Consider the following 25,082-nt stretch of genomic DNA (forward strand, 5'->3'; position numbering starts at 1 on the left):
GTGTTAAAAAGAGTTATGAGTAAATCTGACCTTAGTAAATTTTGGCCATAAACCGCTCTCACTCAGCAAGAATAAATCATATTATCCTTGTTTAGGCTAACCCTGTGAAAATACCTAGTAATTCCCTTCCTCAGTATATGTTTTTATTAAACAGTTCGATATCATAATATATATAGATTAATATTATATATATTATATATTATATATTATATATATATATAGTATATAATCTTCATAACACGGAGATGAGATATGTCAATATAGTCCACACTATATCACTATATTGACATATACATATACATATATATATATCTCGAACTGTCTAATAAAAACTTATAAGGAAGGGAATTACAAGGTATTTCCAAGGTTTGCCTAAACAAGAATGATATATATATATATATATATATATATATATATATATATGTGTGTGTGTGTGTGTGTGTGTGTGTGTGTCTGTGTGTGTTCATAATAAGGGATAAGATGTACTGACAAATAAAAAACTCCGGTGCTCGATCAATGTTATATTGCTTCTTCAATCCTGCTGAACATGCATTATCTCGATAATCCCCTGGTTATCTCACTTCGATAATACCCTGGTTATCTCACTTACACCTTTTGGTCAGGTAAGCTAGACAGATATCTTTGTAGTGCTGAAGAGAAGGGGTGACGGCATTGGGGTCCTTGGCTCTCTCGTCCCAAGCGCGCATGCGCAGAATGGCCTGGAATTTAGGATCCTTGCGAAATACCTCGACTTCATCTTCGCTCATCCTTCCTCCTTGGTGTTCCAGTGTCGTCTTACTGGCTGAGGACAGGCCTGTTGGATATTCATTGTGTTAGTTATGATAAATATCTTAACACGTTAACAAAATTTATCGGAGAAGTAGGATAATATTCACACTGTTTCAGTTTGCGCATAGCAGAAATGTGAAATGAAATCCTTTTATCTCTTTCCTACTATGATTATGTAAATCTATCTACTGCATATGGCCTCCCCGTCGCTTTCCGAGGAATCATAATGCTACCACCAACGTCGGGGGATAGTGCCGTCAATGCACCTCATGTGGTCCACTGAAGGCATTACTGAGGTGGTCCTTTGTAGGCTAGTATTCCTCTGCCCCTAGCTGCAACTCCTTTTTCTCCTTTTACTCTGCCTCACTTATTATTTTCTTTCTTTCATTTGCCTTTGATCCACTCCGAATAATTGATTCATAGGACAGCAGCTTTGAGGTTTTCCTCTGAATGACCTTATAGGTCCCAGTGATTGGCCTAAATTCTACATTCTATTCTTCTCTTCTATAATGCTGCTACTGCTTGTAATCAACAATCTCTCTCTCTCTCTCTCTCTCTCTCCCCGCCCCCCCGGGAGAAATCTTAATTCTACCACCTGTAAATAGTCTCGGTCTCTCTACAGGTGTTACAAGCCTACCCTTTGTAGTAGCGTCTCTCTCTCTCTGTCTCTCTCTTTCTCTCTCTCTGATATAAAATCGTTACTATCATTGTAAGGAAGAATTAAATTGAATATAAGATTAAGGCCAAAGGCCAAGTATTGGGACCCACGCGGTCATTCAGCGCTGAAGCGGAAATTAACAGCGAAAGGTTTGAAAGGTATAACAGGAGGAAAACCTCGCACTTGCGCTATGAATCAACTGTTAGGAGATCGTGGAAAGTAAGATGGAAGGAAGAGAATATGAAAGGAAGTACAGTAAAATGAACGAACTGGATATCTTACTTACGTCCGTAATACGTAGGGTCTGTAGTCACGAGATATCTTTTCGCATCGACGTGTCTCCTGACGAAGTCTGAAACCTCTGGAGGGAATCCGAGTCCTTCAAGGTACTCCTGGCCTGAGAGAGAGAGAGAGAGAGAGAGAGAGAGAGAGATTAATTTCATATATCGTAATCCGCGCTTCACTTTTAAAGATATTTCATGCGTAATGTTTTTAAATATCTGAATCACACCTTACCCGCCACAGAATTGACAAGTAAAGTGGTACCTTTGGGCTGGGGTATTATTTAAATTAAAAAAACTGATAAAAAAAAAAAGCTACAAGAAAGACGAAAAAATGGCCAAATAAGTAAAACAAGATATATGAACGTTTTATTTCCAACAGTATTTCTAGCCTTTTTTTTCTAAAAAAAACTTCGGTTTTAAAGGCCCATCAGGGCTTCATTTATCTAAGAGGAATCTAGATTATAAACTGTTAATAAACACATTATAAGGCCTTTTAGTTTATGGCCAAGACTCGGGGATTAAGATTGCTAATCCTCTTGAAAATAAGATTTTAAATATGTTAACTCCATGATGTAGCCTACTTCGGTGAGGATGGGCGATCATGGCCTCGAACTCGGTAACCCTTCTGCCTGCTTTGGTGGAGAGGGCAGCCGTTGACTGGATCATTTCAATAAAAACAGAAAGCGGATAATACCAAAGTAAGCAGTATTTGCAATAGCTGATCCTGTATAATCGAAGCAGTACTAATTCCCTTGGGAAATCTTATCAAAATCCAAGATCCGCTTCTTTGTTTCACCAGTCATACCCAACTCTGAATTGATGGGCACGTTTATGGCTCCTTATGGTCAGAGATATTTTGAACGCATGATCCTCTTGAAGGATTCATGATGACACAACAAAAGAGCAATCACCACGATAAATCATGTCCTTTTTGACAAACAAGATAAAATTGAAAGCTGAGAAAATAACACACGAAATCATTCAAACTACCATACGATGCTGAACAAACAAATAAACAAACAACCCACACAAGCAGTCGAAAAGCTGAAAGCGGTTGCAGTAAAGTCGAGAAAATATAGACTTACACTGAATAGACCGACATATGTGAAAGCTTGTTTAGCACTGTTGTACACGGGTTGATTGTATATAGATCTTTGTTAATTTCTAACAACATTGGTAATATTGCAAGGAATTATCTAAGGACAACTTGTAATGAATAACACTGGCAATATTGCAAGGTATTATCTAAGAACACTTTCTAATAAATAACATTAGCAATATTGCAAGGGATTAACTAAGAACCCTTTATATATATATATATATATATAATATATATGTATATATAATATATATATATGTCATAGATATATATATATATATCTATATAATATATATATATATATTATATCTATATATATATATATATATCTATATCTATATCTATATATCTCTATATATATATATCTAATATATATATCTCTATATATCTCTATCTATATATATAATATACGGGGGACACGTACTTGAGACTGTCCTTAAATCCACGGAGAAAGTAAGTATGCTGGTACACACCCAAAATGCTTGAACACATTATTCATCTCCCAAAATTGCTTGCTCCAATAGAAATTGGGAACCTTTTTCATAATTCTTGGAACCATATTATGGCTAAGCAAATAGCACATCTGCTCTGGAACTGCATCAACACTTCTGAAATTTCGGTACAATATGATTCATAATGACATAATGTATGAGAGTTTGACTCGTTACATAATTTACATGAAAAGTTATTAGCATCACAATCACATTCCCACGAATACTTGTATCCCAGCTCTAACCATTTTATAGATTTATCAGTTTTAGAAAGAGTTTTGCCATTATGTAGTATGGGTATTTCCAGATACTGCTTCCTGCCCTGCTAAAATCCTTTCCCCATTATCAGGATTCTAGGCAGCTCTCCGATGTCTCATTCCTCAATTTATTTGACAAAAACTTACAACACATGCAATATCAACAGAGGCTTTACATGTTGGATCTTTTGCTAATTTGTCATAACTTCATTTAAATATATACCTGTATGAGAAGGTATCCAGTAAAATTTAACATAAAAATCACCTCGTTCTATCTCATAAGTCAAAGCGTCACATTAGTACTATACCCAAGGTATCACATTTATTGTTACCAGGGTTTCTACTGATTCTACAAACGGCTAATAGAAGGCGGGAGAAATTGCACCGCGTCAATCTTCGAAGTATTACGCTGTGCTGTGGAAATTTCCAGTTCAAAAACTAGATGGAGGGGTTTCGTTGTTCATCATCCTTTAAGTTCAAATATGATACATTTGAATAATTACATACTAATGTATGCTTCATCCAGCAGAAATCTGTGAACTCGTATCGTAATGTTTTGGGCCTTAAATAAGTCAAATTTGAATGCTAACTGGCAACTGCATAACCCTCGGTGGCGTTGGCGGGGTCGCCCATCTTTGGTTTCAGACTATGAACCGTCCGTTAGTTACTTCTGTTGTATGTGAATTATACTGTGTCCCTCAGAATATTCGCAAACCATATCAAGCATGAAATGAAGTTTGAACAGACAACGCGTTTCCGTTGGTTCGTAGAGCGTGGTAACAACGATCTACCTGGCAATTGTGGGTAAGTAAATTAGGTATGTGAAAATGAAACTAGGCTGACCTGTATTAAATGAGACGTTCATCATTTCGTTATCAATACGATTGTCCTTATCATGATTAGTTTTGTCAGCATTATCATAGTTTACACCGTTTTTCTCATCAGTGCTCTCGACGCTACAAGAGTCATTGTCAATTAAATTATCGTCAGTTCAGTGTCAGTCAGTGCACATAGGCTACCATCATCATGGCAATGGAATCATTGTTGTTATTGTCATTGGTTACTAGGCTATAATCTCCATTTTCATGAGCATCAACACAGCTTCTTCACAATCATTACCAGTACCACCCTTGTCTTCTCCTTTGTCATCATTATTATTACTGTCATTAGTCTTTCACCATCTTCATTAAATTATCACTAGGCCTCAATACATTATTTTTATTCCTGCCAGTGCCATCTCAATCATTTTGGAATGATGGAACCGCCAGGATCATAGTCATTACTATTGTCATTTTCATCATAGTGATTGCAATTGGGATTCATCGTCATTTTCATTTTCATTCATCATCATTTTACACCAACCAGGGTGAATAAGGAGAATCCACATTCCCTATTTTGTGCATTTTGTAAAAGTAGGTCTAACAATCGGTGTGGTATTAAGCAGGTATTCATCCACTTTTGTGAAAGTCCAGAGTGAACTTGTGCTAAGTAAAGTAGATGGCCCCACGAAGATATCGCTTATTGGTATAGTTGTCGACCACGCAATATAGAAATGGGTGTGTATTCTACCTCGTTCCCGAAGAGCTATTTTTTTTTTTTGTACTAAACATGACGTTCTAACAAAGCTTCTACCATATTTAGTACTAGCATCTGGGATTAGGTGGATAAATACTTCAAGCAAACGTTTGACCTTGGGGCCTTTCATACAATGATAGTATAGCATTTCACCCTCGGGAAAAACAAAGATTGATCGCTGGAGTAGCGGTTTGCTGTACAAAATATTTCGCAGTAAATTTTGTCAAGATATTATGCTCAGCATATTTACAAAATTAGACATGGCATCAGTCTCGATCCAGCCATGCGATTTAGGCCACCTTGTAGATCTCGGTTAAATATCCTCTGTTAGAGCTGTACACATTTTGGACTGGAATGGGATCTTGAATTCCACTGTGCAAAGTACTGAAATTTATACCATATAGAGTAAACGTTGATAAAATGATCAGAAATATCCATTAATTCAAGAAACCACAAATAGAAGGCAGAATTAACCCAGGTCTCCACTTGTGAAGACCGTTCAATTTCGCAAGATAGAGGAGGGATGATTTTCGTGAATATTACATTTAGAATTGTGTACTATATGATATATCGAAAAAACAAATAGTAGCTAGTACGGTATTCTGAGGAAGTCTTGAGATTTTGTCGATATATTTGGAGTTTAATATTCACAATTATATTACTAAATAGCAACTGCTCAGCATACCCTCAGTCGGTGTCATGAGCTTCGTTACTTCTTGATCTGGCTAATAAGTACTACCACATAACACGAAGGCGAACTGCAATAAAATTAATGGGAACAGTGTTATTCGGACCTTGGCTGATTCGGACCATGTACTGGCTCATTCGGACCTTAATCCAGGCTTATTCGGACCTTCATATGATTGGCCGATATTTCTATGCAGTTTTACCTCCTGAACAAGAATTTTAAGTAATATTTATTCGGACGACTGTAATTAACCCCCAGGGGCTCGTACTAAACACGGCGAAATACATTTGACGCCCCAATTCCTGGTGGCTTTCGTATTCGAGGGGACGAACGATGCGGAATGCTTATACGTATAGAAATACCCATTGCTTTAATATAAAATTATTCGTATGGGTCCGAATCAGCCTAGCAAATGGTCCGAATCAGCCAAGATTAAGGTCCGAATCAGCCAAGGTTCGAAACAGCCTGCGTCCAAATTAATGTACTAGCGCTAATTACTTAGGTAATAAAGCATACACAAATCACTCCAAATGTTATTGGTTTGTAACGGTCATCTAGGTAACATATTCGGTGTTGAAAATTATTCTTATAAATAAGAGGCGCTAAGTCAAAATGTTTACCCCAAGCATGAAGGGACCAGTATGGTTCTATAATATACAGACATAGAAGAAAAGCTGACGAGGTAAGAGCGATAATGCAAGAAGCGAGTATAACTTATGTGTTTTTTTTTTCCTAGCTTACATGGATACAAAACAACTTAATTTGTTTTAGGTCTAAAATGCTTTTGATATGGTAACAGTTTTTAGTAGCTTGAATGAAACCAGCGCATTTTTATACTTATCATAGTATATATGGTTATTTACATGAAATGATCACAATGAACTTTAATTTTTTGAACTGTTTGTATACTTTTGTTCACAAGCGTCATTTCGCAAATATATTGGATATGGTATTAGACCTAGTGAGTAAGATCAAAGTCGAGGAATAGTATTCATTATCAATAACTAATTTAGATTTGTGAGGTCCTTACCATGGAATTACTTTTCGTTGGTTACGGTTTCTTTTCGATGGTACTAGGAATCCCCAACCCCCCACCAACGGGCATAGTCTTTTATCAATATCGTCTGGTTTGACCGGTTCTCGAGCTTCGTTTTATGTAGCGTTGCTTGCTGCATTGACTAATTTAAAAAAGGACTCAACATAGACCTAAGTTAAAGCAAGAGTGCAAATAGAACTTAAACCCTGTTTATTTTCTTGCCTAATAAGAATAATGAATACTCTTTAATCTAAGAAAATGAAAAGACAAGGACATGATATGTAATAATATTTACGTTTAGCGATTGAGCAATGAAATGCCAAATGCTGGTGTAGTAAGTGTGGTGCTCAGTATTTCCTCTTTGCAGTTATGCTTGATTGCGATGTTTTTGTTTGGTTTGTTGCTTCTGAGTTGTCCCAGGGTCCACCTATAAGGGTTGTTTTATGCTGGATGTAACCATACAACCAGTCTTGGTGCCATGAGTCTACATGAGCCATGGCCTCACATTCTTGCCAAGGTTTTGAGTTCCCTTGATCGAGGGGACACTGACACATTTTCTCTATTTTTATTTAATTCTGTTTGATTATACTGTGGCCTCGGTTGATTGACCTTCCACTAACTTAGGTCTTAATATAAACCAACTAACAACCTAGTACTATTCTGTGGATGCTTGCTAAGCCACTGATGTCATTAAGTTTGGGTTTAAGAGCACATACATGTATATCGTGAATAGTCTTACAAGGTATGAGCTGCTGTATAGCTGTATCTAGGCTTTGAAACTGCAAACTACACTAACGGTTTGAATTTTTTGAGTTTGTATGGTGATCATTGTGAAATAAGTTTTCTGCTGTCTCGTCTGTAGAATGAATCATAGTTGTTGTTTATTGAAAGCTATTTCAAAATGATTTGCGATCTTTCTATAAAGCAGTTCACTCTCGTGTTTCCTAACTTTTTTTCTTTGTGTTTATGAAGCAATTCTAGTAAATATTGTTGTTAATGAGTATTACCAATAATCTTAATACTCTCCTGTACTCCAATGGCACATCGGTGACAAACCACTTACCGGGGGAATATTAACCCTTAGTAAAACGTTGTATATTTCAAACGCGCTTGTTTCAGCAATTGAGTGTTAAAGGTATTCGTAATTCATGAATTAGCCAATTAGGAACCGTTGTATTCTTTAAGATTGATTTTTTAAGTAGATAAAAAATTGATAAGTATACAGAACACACATGCAAATCATATCGAGCAGTACTAGCGTTAGGAAACTTTTGTCTGTTTGTTTATTTTTTTTATCCCTAAAGTTTCATATTTATCACAAATGTGTCACGAGAAAATCGGATTCTAGTGCTGTCATGAAACAGGTGTCTTTTTGCAAGAGAATACTTTGATAAATAAATCAATCAATCAATCAATCAATCAATAAAAGAAGGGACTTGCTAGTTGCCATGTATGATTTATGTATTTCTATGAAAATAATTAGTAAATTATATGTATGTATGTGAGATACTGCATATGAAGGTGTCTTTTCACAAGAGAATACTCTGATAAATAAATAAATAAAAAAAGGGAATTGCTAGTTGCCATGTACGATTAATGTATTTCGATGAAAATAATAAGTAAATTATATGCATGTATGTGAATGTCATGGTGACAAATCGACCCACTGCAAGTCCCAAACGATTTGGTTATTAGTAGGAAAAACTGTCATCAAGACTCTCTCTCTCTCTCTCTTCTCCCTATATATATTATATATATATAATATATATATATATTATATATATATATATATATATATATATATATATATATAATATAATCATACATACATACACACACACACACAATGCCACTGGCCCCTCTTCAGAAGAGAAACACGAAAGGAATTTTACTGGCGATGTAACGCAAAAATAAGTGGCATCAGGATTTTGTGAGTATTTTCTTTACGATATCTATACGATAACAAGAGGTTGCTGCTTGGGGTGCTTAAATAGCAGGCGTAAAATAGTGTCAGAACAGGCATTTTAGTCTTAGAAGAAAAGGTTTTGTGCTCTCGTTAATTTTACTCGTTAGAATATAGTTAATTGGATATACTGAAATTTTAAAGGCTGCTTAACTCACTGGAGAGCATTTACAAAGCGCATACTTGAGTAACCGGAAATGTATAGCTATAGAGTCTGCACGTATTTATTTGTGCGCCACTTCCTGCGTTTGTGTAGACTTACCGAGAGCCTCGTGGTTGCAGACGCCGTACATCAAGCCGTCTGTGACCATTTGGGGTTTTGCGAGACGTTTTCCCTGCAGGTGTCCGATGTCGTGGAGTAAAGCTCCGATGATAATCTGGAAAGGTAATAGTACTAGTACTAGTAATAGTGATTATAATTTTCGTCTCACGGGGTCGAGGGCGATGATGATAACCGAGAAGCGCCATATTTAAAGGCAAGCTTAAGGGATTTTTTTTTTTTTCTTTTAACTTGAGGGTTGTTGATATTAGACCGGATGATGTCGTAAGATAAGGACGATGCAGAAACGCTACAGCATTTGTGAAACGAAAGAGGAAGGTAGTTGATTTCCGAGGTTTATGTGGCATAGAATTGGTATAGAGGATGGGGAATAGAGATGAGACTATAATGAATAGCTGAGGGGGCGGGGGGAGAGGTGGAGGAAGAGTGCATGGATAGAATAAAGGGAATCGGAGACGTAGAAAGTGATCGGTCGTGGGAGTGATAGTGTGTCTTTAATAAATAGTGAATGGATCACTATATTGTTAGACTGTAGGTGGTAGTGCCGTCAGTGCACCTCATGAGATGAACTCCTGCAACCCTTTTCATTCCTTTTGTTGTACCTCCGTTTATATTCTTGCTTCCACCTTACTTTCCACCCTTCCTAACGATTGATTCATAGTTCAACTGCGAGATGTTCCTCTTGTTACACCTTTCAAACTTTATTACTGTAAAATTTCATGGCCTTAATTCCATTTTCATTATACTGTATGGTAGAGGTGTTTTCGCGTTGCTGATGAGGCTTCTGTGTATGAGATGTCAGTGGTGTTCCAGAGGTCTTTTAACAGTGAATTTATTATTGATTTACAGGTTGGAGGATATATATATATATATATATATATATATATATATATATATATATATATATATTATATATATATTAAGCCAGTCTCCCTGAGGTGGAAAACCTTATCGCTAAAAACATATTTCTTATATTTTACGAATGTTTATTGTTTCTAGTGTGGACCAATATTTCCAGTGAACTAACATGAAATGCTTTTATATTTTATTTATTTATTTTTTTGTAAACTATGCGTCCAGTACGACTCACCTTACACGTTCATTACAGGATTTGTGACTCATATGATTTAAAGAGATGCAAGCCAGAACGAACAATTGTGTACACAGATCGTGAGAGCAGCAAATACTTTTATTACAATTAAGAGAGAAGCAACTCCCACCTAATGGTGTAGTTGCCAAATATTCTGGACGAAGTTTATTTATGAAAATATTAGGCGCATATTACGAGGAGAGGGATGTAATTAACCGTGCCACACCAGATGTTTCCCGTATCTTGAAGCAAAGCCACTCTTACTTAATTGTGAGGAGACACTAAACTAAGAGTTTAATTCGATGTGTCAATTTATTTCGCTATTTTGGCAGACTGTTGGGAAATTTAAGTTCTGAGTCATTTCAGATTATTTGACTTGAAAAAACTTAGCTTGCCAAGCCAAGCATTGGGACACTTTCGGCCGTTTGGCGTTTGAGACAGTGGAAAAAAAAAGAAGAAGAAGAGTTTGGGTGATTTGACGGCAAGTTAAATGAGATATTCAGCTCATAAACGGTATGAAGTACAAGGCTCTAAAGGTGGACATGGTACTAAGGAGTGATATTTGGGAGGCTGAACAGCATTAGACTAAGCAAATGAATCGGGAACGGAGATCAAGTAAAAGGCTAGAAAGTGAGTACAGCAGTAGGCCGAAAGGATGCTGCACACACCTTTTAGAAATGCCGACAGTGCGCCACGTGAAGTGCAACTGGCAGCTCTACTTACCTACGGGGGTCATTACGGATTGAAATATATAAAGGATATATAGACCAGTCAGGTTTTGTATTTAATCAAGGAGAAAAACATGACACTTCCTTTTGGGAATACTCGTTCATTTCAAGAAGATTATTGGAAATGAACATTTAAAGTAGAAAGTGTTTCAGACTAACGGACGGGAAGAGAAAACAAATATAATCTCGTAGGGGGGCTACTACCGTCAGTAAACCTCGTGTGCTCGTGTGGTGCACTGTATGCATTACTTAAGGTTCTTGCAGCGTGCCTTCGGCCCCCAGCTGCAACCCCCTTCATTCCTTTAACTGTACCTCCTTTCATATTGTCTTTCTTCCATCTTACTTGGCACCCTCTCCTAACAATGAAATCATAGTGTTACTGCGGGTATTACCTCCTGTTACTCCTTTCTAACCTTTCAGCGTCAATTTCCGTTTCAGCGCTGAATGACCTCATACGTAGGTCCCAGAGCATCATCCATTTTGCGTTCCAATTGCTCCTGTCCTTCCACCTTCCAAAAATCAAAGCCCGATGAGGTGACGCAGAATCTGGAACTAGATTGGGGAACCCGTAGGTCCTTTGCTGCGTCCCTTCGGCCCCCAGCTGCAACCCCTTTCATGCCTTTTACTGTATCTCCGTTCATATACCGTTTCTTCCATCTTTCAACCCTCTCCTAACAATTGTTTCATAGTACAACTTCCAGGTTTTCCCCCTGTTACACCTGTCAAACCTATTGACTGTCAGTCTCATAGGTCCCATAGGAGCTTGGCTTTTGGCATTGGTTCTATATTCTATTCTATTCTGGATTGGAAAACCTTTTCCGTAGCCCAACGTGTTCTTACTTCAGCAGGAAACCCTTCGGTTTCGGCTAGATGAGCAGCCTGAAGGGCGTGTTGCTCCTGGCTGACCATTTCACCTAAGTAGTCGTCGTTTCCGAAATCTCCGAACAGAGAGAAAACGTCTTCTACGGCTGCCTTCACATCCATTGTCTGAAAGAAAAATGTACGTATGAATCCAAATTCATTATAATGCCACGATAAAGAGAGTAAAGAATAAAAACAAGTAAAAATGCGCCTTAGAATCTAGTTTTCTGTACAATGTATGAAACTCTCAGCGGCGGCCCGTGAAACTTTCAGCCACGGCCCCGTAGTGCCCTGTGTTGGTGACGCGTATACAGGTGTCAGACGCACGATCATGGCTAATTTTAACCTTACATAAAATGAAAAACGACCGAGGCTCGAGGGATGCTATTTGATATGTTTGCAGACCTCAGGCCTCAATAGATTTTAAGATCTGAGGGAGGGGGGGGGGGGGGGGGGGGGGGGGGGGGGGGCAGCAGAAAAATTGCTGAAAAAGCCTTAATGTTTTTAGAAATAATTTCTCAATCCGGGATGAATTTGGTGCCATATCTTGGCTGATAACGAAAAATTCAGGCATTAAAGAAATTCTATACAAATGATAATTATGGGTGATGAGTACTGAGATGTGCTATGTATGTGTATATGAAGACATATGCTAGTCACTAGAGTAATGCTTTAATTCGTAATATTGACATCCCGTTATTGATTCATATCAGTTAAGTTGATTACGCACAATATATATATATATATATATATATATATATATATATATATTATATATATGTATGTATGTATGTATGAATAACTTGATCACGAAGTATATAAAACGTGATGCTATGTATAAATAAAGGTTTTTTGCCACGAAGGAAAAAATGAAAAAGCGAGGTAGCCAAGTACTTTTGGTCCTGTTCGGACCCTCAGTAAAGGGTCCGAACAGGACCGAAAGTACTTGGCTATCTCGCTTTTTCATTTTTTCCTTCGTGGCAAAAAACCTTTATTTATATATATATATATATATATATATATATATATATATTATATATATATACATACGCATAATATTAAATCATTTAATTGTGAGAGAGGGTATAGTTACACACATTTGCGTTTGTGTATGGGTAATGTGTAGTTATTCAATGAACATTGAGACTTTCCAACGTTCGCATACATTTGTGTTATAAGTTCCACTAATTTTCATTTGCTACCTACATTGAAAAAACGGTAACCCTGCCCATTCTTAAACATGAAGTGCAAACACCTGATAGAAGGTTAGTTAATATATTTTACTAAACAACTGAATTGTTATATTTCGTCCTGTTCCTTTATTCATTGGCGTATTCGAATAGCAATTATTTCGGGGAATTTTTTTTTTCTACGAGTCACATTGATACTGTAAGTTACCAAAGGACAATAGTTCATATAAAAATGCATCCTGATGACGTCAGTTTCCTGTCGTGTCGTCATTCGCGATATATATATATATATATATTCTATGGTTCATTTGCAATTATATTTGCCCACCACAGCCGTTTAAAAATAACAGATTTTCAATATACTGTTTCATGTAAATAGTTAAAAAAAAAATACCAGCGATTTTCAATGTAACGTTTCGATGTTTTCAAAACAGATCGCTTGTTTCTATATAACATTTCGATGTTTTTAATACAGATCGCTTGTTTAATTTTAACGTAAGAATAGGCGCACATATGCACATACAGGTGTTACATGGTATAAAATAACATTTTGGATTTGTTCACAATAATTTCCGCGAAACTGTATTTTTCCCGTTTGAAAATCAATCTATCTTAAGCGACCGTCACGAGACAGTATATAGCAAATTTTATCAAGTAAAGATCTGTCTTTACCACATCTCCTCACACAGAAACACACACAATATAATTATATATATATATATAGATATATATATATATATTATATATCATATATATATATATATAATTATATTGTGTGTGTGTTTCTGTGTGTGTGGATGTGGTAAAGACAGATCTTTACTTGATAAAATTTGCTATATACTGTCTCGTGACGGTCGCTTAAGATATAGATTGATTTTCAAACAGGGGAAAAATACAGTTTCGCGGAAATTATTGTGAACAAATCCAAAATGTTATTTTATACCATGTAACACCTGTATGTGTATATGTGCGCCTATTCTTACGTTAAAATTAAACAAGCGATCTGTATTAAAAACATCGAAATGTTATATAGAAACAAGCGATCTGTTTTGAAAACATCGAAACGTTACATTGAAAATCGCTGGTATTTTTTTTTAACTATTTACATGAAACAGTATATTGAAAATCTGTTATTTTTAAACGGCTGTGGTGGGCAAATATAATTGCAAATGAACCATAGAATTAAGGGCCATGAAACTTAAGGAATGAAGTTAAACGTTATACTGGAAATTTGAAACATCATTTTGAATGTATATTATTCTCTCGTGTGAAGATTAATTCAATTTCCAAGGGCTACGGAAATGGAAATGAACATAAATAAAAATGAAAATTTGCTTTACACAAAAGAATATTGAAGTTGCACATATTTAAAGAACAAATATATTCTCGCGAGAAGCTGAAGCTGTGTTATGCATTGCAAATAAAGATCAGCTTTTAACTAGATATAATGGGAATTTGAGCTACGAGAATGAAGTCCAACTTTACGCTACGCAGTCAACAAGATCGAATGTGCTCAGTACCAATATTAAATTGAGGGCAGTGAGCATAGACGAAGATCACCATGAATAACGAAAAGATAAAATGGAGCATTGCGATAAAGCTGCATACACTTGGGAGCCAAGGAATGTCTTCAAAGATCCGAATGCTACCCTTGACCAACTCATGCCGGTTTACCTGGGACATTTTTAACTGGCCAAGTGGACCACTCTTGGAAAAGCCCCTTGACCCATATGCGAACATTGGCCAGCTGGTAGAAAAACGACGCTAATGAAGAAAAACTTAACTGATGCCTCACGGAGATATCGAAGAAGTGAGATATTTACCTGGATATGTTGTTGAAATTAGTGAAAGGGGTCTTTGTGTAAAATTAATTAACCGTCTCTTGGAAGTATTGCGGAGAGAAGCTCGATGCAGCTATGAAGAATGTGAGGGAGTAAAAACACCGATGCAACGAAATTTGCGAATGTTGTTGGTGGCATGTATACAATCAACACATGACGCGAATGACGTCACGAAAGGAAACTGACGTCATCAGGATTCATTTTTGTATGAGCTTTTGTATTTTGGTGACTTTTAGTATCAGTGTGACTCGTGGGAAAAAAAAGTTTCCCGAAATAATTGCTATTTGAATACGACAATTGATAAAGGAACAGTACGAACTATAACAATTCAGTTGTTTAGTAAAATATATTAACTAACCTTCCAACAGGTTTTTGTACTTTATGTTTAAGAATGGGCCGAGTGACCGTTTTTCCAATGTACTTAGCAAATGAAAATTAGGGGAACATATAACAGAAATGTATGCGAAAGTTGGAAAGTTTCAATGTTCATTTAATACCTACACATTACCCAGGCACAAACGCAAATGTTTGTGACTATATCCTCTGACAATTTTATGATTTATTAATATATATATACATACATGAATTTTTCAGACACAAGGGTCATTTTTTTAATTCACAAACATTACGCTACAAAAGTTTGAAGTTGATTCACTCAACCTCGGAGTAAACACCGAAGGGGGAAGTTATAAGCATTAAGCCTTTTGCAGTATGTTTTGCAAACGGCTTAACGCTCGTAAGTTCCCCTTCGGTGTCTACTCCGAGGTTGAGTGAATTTAACATCAAACATTTGTAGTTTAATGTTTGTGCATATAAAAGAAATGTCACTGCGCATGTGATTATATATATATATATATATATATATATATATATATATATATATTTAAATAATTGTAGGTCGAGGTATATACATACATACATACAACCACACACACACACAACACACACAACACACACACATATATATATATATATATATATATATATATATATATTATATATATAAATAATTGTAAGCGAGGTATATACAAATACATACATACACACACACACACACACACCACACACACACACCACACATATATATATATATATATATATATATATTATATATATTTATATATTATATAACAATTGTGGAGCGAGGTATATACATACATACATACACACACACACACACACACACCACACACACACACAACACACACATACCACATATATATATATATATATATATATATATATATATATATATGTATATAAAATTGTAAGCGAGGTATATACGTATATACATACATATATATATATATATATATATATATATATATATAAATGTAACCGAGGTATCATACATACATACATATATATATATATATATATATATATATATATATATATATATATATATATATATATATATATATATATGTATATAAAATTGTGAGCGAGTATATATAGTATATATATAGTATATATATACATATCTATATATATATATATATATATATATATATATATATGTACTATATATATGTGTGTGTGTGTGTGTTATGTATATATATGATGAATTAGAGTTTTCGTATATTGTATGAGCTTACCAGGTTTTCGAAAGGAGCAGGTGTTTATTATGGGTTAGAAGCATAGAAATCAGTATCCGACATCGTACTAGGAATATCTGACAGAGGTTACACACTAAAAGAAAAGAAAAGAAGAAGAATATTTGAAGCGAATCGGTTTATTGAAGATAAAAGAGGCGTACTGTTAATGATAACTGCAGAATGTCGCTGTCTTTTTATTATTATAACAGCAATAATAAATGTTCGGAATCTCGAGAATGTAGAGAACATGTATTATAGGTTAGGAAGTATTTTTACCTTAAAAGTAAGTGGGTTAAAAGGAAGAAAACAATGAAAAGGGACATAAGAAAGAATCATAGCTAATATCATTATTCACTGCTTTTCATATGCTGGGAATTCGTAAGTAAAAGATTTCAAGTGACCGGAGAGAATAGGAAAGGGATTTTTAAGATATATATATAGCTATATACATCTATATATATATATATATATATATATATATATATATATATCCTTCGAGCTACAAATGTCCTTTAATATCTAATTCGCTCTACCTCGGAATTGATATATTTCCATATATGTACTGAAGGGGAATTTTTAGTTGATAATAATTTCGTCACCCCATGGGATCGAACCACCGTCCAGTGGACGGGAAACGAAATCAGGAACGGACAGTGATGCTACCGAGTCGGCCAGCAGAGAGGCTATAAGTTTCATATCGATTCTGACCATTACAAGTCACCGTCGATCTCGGCGTTTTCGTAATTAGAATCGATATGAAACCCCCTCAACCATGCTAGCCGATTCGAGCATTTGACCCACGTAGCCTTGTTATGAATACTTATCACATCACCGTGATTCATATAAATCATTCGAGCTGCAAATGTTCTTTAATATCTAATTCGCTCTACCTCGGAATTGATATATTTTCATATATGTACCGAAGGGTAATTTTTAGTTGATAATAACTTCGTCCCCTCCCTGCTGGCCGACTCGGTAGCGTCACTGTCCCGTTCCTGATTTCGTTTCCCATCCACTGGACGGTGGTTCGATCCCATGGGGGGACGAAATTATTATCAACTAAAAATTCCCCTTCGGTACATGTATGAAAATATATCAATTCCGAGGTAGAGAGAATTAGATATTAAAGGACATTTGTAGCTCGAATGATTTATATGAATCACGGTGATGTGATAAGTATCATATTATATATATATATATATATATATATATATATATATATATATATTTATATAAATGATGTTTATCTAGTATACATACTTATAATAGTTGACGTACCCGGCGTTGCACAGTGAAAACTCAAAGTGGAGAACACACTTGAGAATGTGGAATATGCCCAAAACATAGAACTCACCCAAAATGTAGAACACACCCGGATTTTTATTTATCCAACCTACTGTTAGGTAGGAAAAGGAATCAAATTAACTATAGTGTCATATAAAAAAATTCTTATTGAAAGATTTTTAAAAATATAAGTACAGTACATAAATTATGAAGTAAAATCTTTCACAAATTCACTATAATACTATTTTATTACAAAACTTAGATTGTTAACAATATTCTTTGTTTCACCACCATCAGGAGCAAGAATAAAGAAATTCTTGGATGAACCCACCCTTGACCAAGCAACATAAAGTTGTCTGTGGGAAAAACATGACTATCTCAAATCCACTCCACCGTGCCTTGTTCATCGTGATTGAGAATGCACGTTTCACTGGAAATTGCGACCACTTAAAGTTAAAAGGGACATCCATTAGAATGATTGGTATCTGTGGGATAAAAAAGTTTCAGCTTCTCACTTTCCTGTAAGGCAGTTGATTCAGTTACATTGCCGAACATTTTTTACATCTATTTCACCCCTTCTCACCCCACATTCCTATTGGGGCTGAACTTGGGCTTAAAGGGCAACGGGAGTGTCACCATTCATCTCAGCAACCTCGAAAATTATGGATTAGACTAATATATATACATTTTGACACTATTTTAATCCCTTCTCAACCCCCACCCCTACATGCCTGGCTGGGCTGAACTTGGACTAGTAGGCATCAGGAGTGTCACTATTCATCTAACCGACATAGAAAACTTTGAATTAGTAACTAATATCTGTCGTTTTTGGTTATTTTTATGTCACCCCCTTCCCACCCCAACCCCGTTTGGTGCCAGTGATGTCTTACCTCCACAGTATTCTTTTTCCAGATAGTAAGACATGTATACTGAAATGAGGTATGATAAAGCTGTAAAGTTTATATAGTTAATAAGTCTATTGGGAGAAATAGTCCCGTTTCAGGGTAGCCCTTCCCACCCCACCTGCTTAGGTGCCCTTTGTTGCTAGTGTTCTTTTCCAGATACTATGTCATATGTATACCAAGTATGGTTGAAATTGCTCAATGCATTTCAGAGTTATGCTGGAAAAAAAGCACACACATGTACATCCATTTTTATTTAATACTAGCTGACCAACCCGGTGTTGCCTGGGAAAACTCTGAATGACAACTGATAAACTCTCTCTCTCTCTCTCTCTCTCTCTCTCTCTCTCTCTCTCTCTCTCTCTCTCTATCTTTTTCCTGTTAAGATAGTTGCTTTAATTACATTGCCCAGTATTTTTTACATTTATTTCACCCATTCTCACCCCCATTCCTTTCGGGATTGAACTTTTCAAGATAGTAAGTCCTATGTATACCAGGATATAAATGTAAAATTAATAATCTAGGAAAGATAAATGAAGCAGAAAATTATTTTTGGGTTTGGGGGAAATCATGGAACAGCAACCATTTGTTGAAATGTGCATAATTGTCTCTACTCCATAGTTATCCAACTCCATATTTGCCCAGTTTTGCTCCTCTTCAGAAATTACATCTGTTTATGTGTCTGACGACCAAAAATAATTTCAAAAGCAAAATGAGTAAGCCAGTATCGAAAGAAAAACAGCCAATAAGAAGTATCAGTAAACTAATCAATAAAAGAAGAATAACGGACGAGAAAGAAAGCAAAATGACCTGTGTGATGCTAAATAATTAGATAACTGCCAGAATTAAACGAAAGAAAAAAAAGCAGAAGGGAAAGGGAAGGGAAATAACTAGGAGAAAAATAACACGAGGGAAATAGTGCCATGATGTAACATCTAGATACAAAACTAAAAGTACTGTAGTTGTTAGAAAACGGATAAAAATAATATAAAGCCGAATGGAAAATAGTAACAGAACCACAAAATATTGAAACTAAGGAAGACGTCGACAAGAACGAAAGGGCAATGGGGAAAAGAAGACTAGAAAAATAAGCAAAGTGCAGGACCTGTGGCAAATGCCTGATACTAAAAATACGTGGCGGACATCTCTTGGCCAGCGACGGTAAAGAATTATCTAGCAAGAGAGAGAGAGAGAGAGAGAGAGAGAGAGAGAGAGAGAGAGAGAGAGAGTGGGGTGGGGATGGGGGGACAGGGAACAATACATGACTATAAAAAGAGTGAGAGGGGAGAATAAATTTCTATAAAGAGAGAGAGAGAGAGAGATGATCATAGATTGGTGAATATGTATATTATATGTATATATATAATTATATATATATACATACGTATATATATATATATATATATATATATATATATATATATATATATATATATATATATATATATATATAAACAGAGAGAGAGAGAGAGTTACTGAAGGCTGAAAAGTACTCAGTAAGTTGCTACAAAGAGAAGAGAGGATAATAGGATAAAGTCGCATTTTTGTTGCATAAGTTACGTTGGTACTATCGTATAGACTAGTTTTCAGTGTGTTGAGAGAGGGAGAGAGAGAGAGAGCGCGTAGCCAACCTACCAGCATTATCTCCTTAGTCATTGCCAAGGTCTAGTATTCAACTCCTCCCCGATGTTGTTGTTGTTGTTTTTGTATTTGATGCTTTATCTCGTAACAATTGTATTTCACATGGCTCTGTATTTGAGCATTATTCCATATATTATTGTGGTATCTAGGACTCTTCTTGCATGTGTCGCTTCTCTTTGATATGCTGTATTATTTTGTTGTTACTTTTCGCTTTTCGTATTTGCCTAAATAGATGTTGGATTAATTTGATTGTCTAGGGCCTTTGATGCAGTTGTAAGATATCATGTTGGGTATGTTGTATTTTGTTGTTGTATTCCCTCTAACTGTGATCGACTTCGATATGTTTATTTCAGTTGTATTTTCTACGACTTTTAACGCGTGGCCTATATACTCGCATTTCACTCTTATGTTCGATAAGTTGTGTGAATTCTTATTTATTTAAATTTTGAGGTCACAGTAGTAGGTTGCCTTCACTTATTGCAGTCATAATGGCCGAGAATTGTTCATCTTTTATTTATGCTATAATTCAAGACTTCATGCAATGAGCGGTCGAAATGTTAATCTGTGTCCAATATATCTACATATTTATCATTCTCTCAGTCATTCCTATACGTTAATGCTACGCAGACAATTATTCATCTCGGCAGCTTTAACCTTTTATTTTCATTCGTGTGCAACATCCAAACTTCACATGCATGTATATATATATATAATATATATATATATATATATATATATTATATATATATATATATATAATGTATATATATTTACACTATTTATATCACACACACAAACATATATAGATATATAATATATATATATACATACATATATATATATATATATATATATATATATATATATATATATATATATATATATATATATATATATATATATATATATTAGATACATTTCGACTCAACCAGAATCTTTGCTATCTCTTACTGGAGCGATTATCAATAAAATATTTTCGGTTATATATTTGTATGATTATAATAATGATTGTCTGAGGTGTGATTACAATTTCTGAAGAGAATTCCCGTACTGAACACATGTCCTTGACATGGAATAATACCTTGTAAGGTCCGTTCTTCACAAAACGATGCACAATGATAGACTTCAGAGGTATACTCGAACAGAATGCATTTGAACGTAACATTGCGGTAATTTTTTGTTGATGTAGTTTAAGGCGAACGAAACTTTTATAGAGAGAGAGAGAGAGAGAGAGAGAGAGAGGGGGTGAGGATGTGGTGGTTATGGAGGAAGATTAAATACATAATTCTATTGTCATTATAGTTATCATTTTGGACGTTGCAGTAGTTATATAGTATATATATATATATATATATATATATATATATACATATATATATATATATATATATCATATATATATATATATATATATATATATATATATAGTGAAATATATTTGGACGATGCAATATGTACTAATATATATATATATATATATATATATATATATATATATATATATATGTATAGATATATATATATATATATATATGATATATATATATATAATGAAATATATTTGGACGATGCAATAATATATATATATATATATATATATATATATATATGTATATATATATGTATATATATATATATATATGTATATATATATATATATATATATATATATATATCTATATATATATATATATATATATATATATATATATATATATATGAATAACTTGATCACGAAGTATATAAAACGTGATGCTATGTATAAATAAAGGTTTTTTTGCCACGAAGGAAAAAAATTAAAAAGCGAGATAGCCGAGTACTTTCGGTCCTATAGTATAGGTCCGAATAGGACCGAAAGTACTCGGCTATCTCGCTTTTTCATTTTTTCCTTCGTGGCAAAAAACCTTTATATATATATATATATATATATATATATATATATATATATATATATATATATATATAGATGTAGAGAGAGAGAGAGAGAGAGAGAGAGAGAGAGAGAGAGAGAGAGAGGGTTGTGGGGGCTTTCGGGGGTTAGGGAAGTTCATCAAGAATGTTCCGACTACTTTTAGATCAAACGCCAGGGGATGCACACACACACACACACACACACACACACACACACTCGCACACACATACCTGCAGTATGCTGATTCATTCCCCAGCGTGCAAGACATAAAGACTCTCACGGCATCCCCTCGCTCGTTCCCTTTAGATGTCTGAATTTAGACTCTGACACACGCAAATGGAGGTATCGCAGGTTAATCCGTTTGCTAAATGAGGGTTTAGTTAAAGCTGCGTTTTTCCGTCGGTCCGTTCTCTTGCGAGATTACAGTTTGTTAAAACCATAACACTTTTCCACCCCGACGATAGATTAAGAAGATTATAGTTTGTTGAATCCATACCACTTTTCTACCTCGACAATAAATTTGGAAAGGAATGAACTGCACATTGATAAATTGAATGAATGTTCTTTCTTAGTTAGGAACGTGAGTTGTCAACCTTACGAGTAATTACCATAAGAAGAGGTTCCAAGCTTTTGGAATTCCATTTCTGAGCATTACTATACATGAAACGAAAATTTTAAAAACTACAGAAATACTTGCAAGACTTTTCGAGTGTACAGGAGAGAGGCATCTTACGAAAAGATTGATCATGAGTGTTTACTCTCTCTCTCTCTCTCTCTCTCTCTCTCTCTAAATAGACATATATAATACATACACATATGTACATATGTGTATAGTATGTTTAATATAGTTAGATATATACATATTGTATATATGTATGTATGTATGTATGTATGAATTAATGTGATTATATATGTGTGTGCGGATTTGCAGTTTACAAAAGACTAAATGGGCAAAGGTGTCGATATCTAACCTGCCAGATGATGGGCCAAGACTATGTCAAATTTGGACAAGTGACTAAAATGAGTTGTACCCAGCACACACAAGGACAAGAGGGAGACTGAACAGCTCGTTGGACGAGAAGCTAAAATTAGAGTCAGTAAGGCTAATAAGTACGTGAAAGGGAAGCCTTGTAAACTGATAAGAGCATGAGATGACTTGCATTTTGTCCTGGTAACAACAAAAGCTGGTAATTGGGTCCTTTGCATAAGCCGGGAAGCCTGCGAAACTTGATGGGAGTGGGTATGAGGTATTCCGTATGTCGTCAGTTTTTAATCGGCCTAAGTTGGAGTGTTTATATATATATATATATATATATATATATATATATGTATATATATATATACATATATATATGTATATATATATATATATATAATATATATTATATATATTATGTGGTGTATGTGCTGGCACTGACTATAACTATAGGCATATAAATTTAACGTAGGAGCTTTATATGCTTCCAGTTTGATTACGTAGTAGTTATTCACGGATTGATCAAATGTTCGTAATGCTGACGTAGTATATATATTTTCTCATTACAACACTTTTGTTGACCAATATGCGACCGACATCATAAGCCTCTGACGTTTTTGAGAGGTGGCCAATCAGATTCTGCCATCTTCGGGCCGATGTTTCGTTGTCATGATGGCAAGCAGAGATTGTCATCATGATAGTAGTATAATGGTAACAGAATGCTCCCTCTCTCTCTCTCTCTCTCTCCTCTCTCTCTCTCTCTCTCCAGTATGAATGTCATTGAGGTATTCCAGAGGGTTATAATGGCATTCACATATTGGTCATCAAAAGTGCTGTAATGAGAAACAATAGGCTATATACTATGTCTGCATTACGAATATTAATCGATCCTTGAATAATTATTACGTAATCAAACTGGAACCATATAAAGCTCCTACGTTAACCTTATAATGTATGCTATTTTTCATTGTAGTACTTTCCATATATGGGATTTCCTTCGTTATGTATGATTTCTGTATACAACCGACCGATGATTATGGGCATAATTATATATACGTTATATATAGTGTGTATAATATATATGTGAAATTATAATAGCCACAATGCCCTCTTTAACTTCTCAAACTCTTTGCTCTTTTTTTTTGGATACGCTTGTCACTACAAAGCCTTGAGCTCCAACTTCAAAGAAATTCGAAGAAATCACACACACACACACGCACACACACGACTGCTTGATTGCAGAGTACGGTGGTGGTCACTTATAATCATGTTTATATTATCAGTAGAAATAATTAAAACCTCTGGTTAGCATTCTGATTAATGTATACACATCCTAGGTATAATCAGAACTTGTAAAAAATAACGAAAATCCAGTATAAGAGAGAGAGAGAGAGAGAGAGAGAGAGAGAGAGAGAGAGAGAGAGAGAATGCCACATTGGCGTGAGAATCCTGGATAATAGACGTTACTGACACATTTAATGAGCTCCTCGCTTCAAGTTTTTTCCTCTCTTTGCTATGCTTTAGATTGATCGTCGCGTATTTTTTCGTTGCCTAAAAAAAAAAAGAGGGGGGTCCTTAATAGCCTCAAAGAATTCAGGTCAGCGTCCACGGTCACTATGAAGTTGTAGGGACGGGGGCTATTCTCGGACATACCGCCCTTTGGGTGAGTTTATTTCAGACTGTGCGTAGTATACCAGATGAGCTGTCGAGAATGTGCCTGAAGGTTTTGAGAATTGGCTCAATTTAATTTATAGGGGCATTGGATTAGAATTTTAGTTATATGAAAGTGATGATGGGTACTGTCTATCTGCCTTTCTGTCGTACCAACGTCTTTTTTCTTGGACCTATTGTAGTACAACTAGTCGTCTTAACTGTCTATTATTAATGCGAAGACTTTGTCTGTTGTTAATGCGAAGACTTACTCGCAGGATAGAAAAAG

The 25,082-nt window shown here is 35.2% G+C and overlaps 1 protein-coding gene across 1 annotated transcript; it reads right to left on the reverse strand.

Moving 5' to 3' along the window:
- Positions 1–506: 506 nt before the first annotated feature.
- On the reverse strand, positions 507–23,246 carry LOC135219196 (2-amino-1-hydroxyethylphosphonate dioxygenase (glycine-forming)-like). The gene is made up of 5 exons (XM_064255752.1): positions 23,139–23,246; positions 11,779–11,925; positions 9,103–9,217; positions 1,734–1,844; positions 507–814 (listed from the first exon to the last, which is right to left on the reverse strand). The coding sequence occupies exons 2-5, from the start codon at positions 11,920–11,922 to the stop codon at positions 603–605; spliced, it is 582 nt and encodes a 193-aa protein (XP_064111822.1). The 5' UTR covers positions 11,923–11,925; positions 23,139–23,246; the 3' UTR covers positions 507–602.
- Between the last annotated feature and the right edge of the window lie 1,836 nt (positions 23,247–25,082).

This window comes from Macrobrachium nipponense, chromosome 1, assembly GCF_015104395.2.
Source record: "Macrobrachium nipponense isolate FS-2020 chromosome 1, ASM1510439v2, whole genome shotgun sequence".
NCBI lineage: Eukaryota > Metazoa > Arthropoda > Malacostraca > Decapoda > Palaemonidae > Macrobrachium > Macrobrachium nipponense.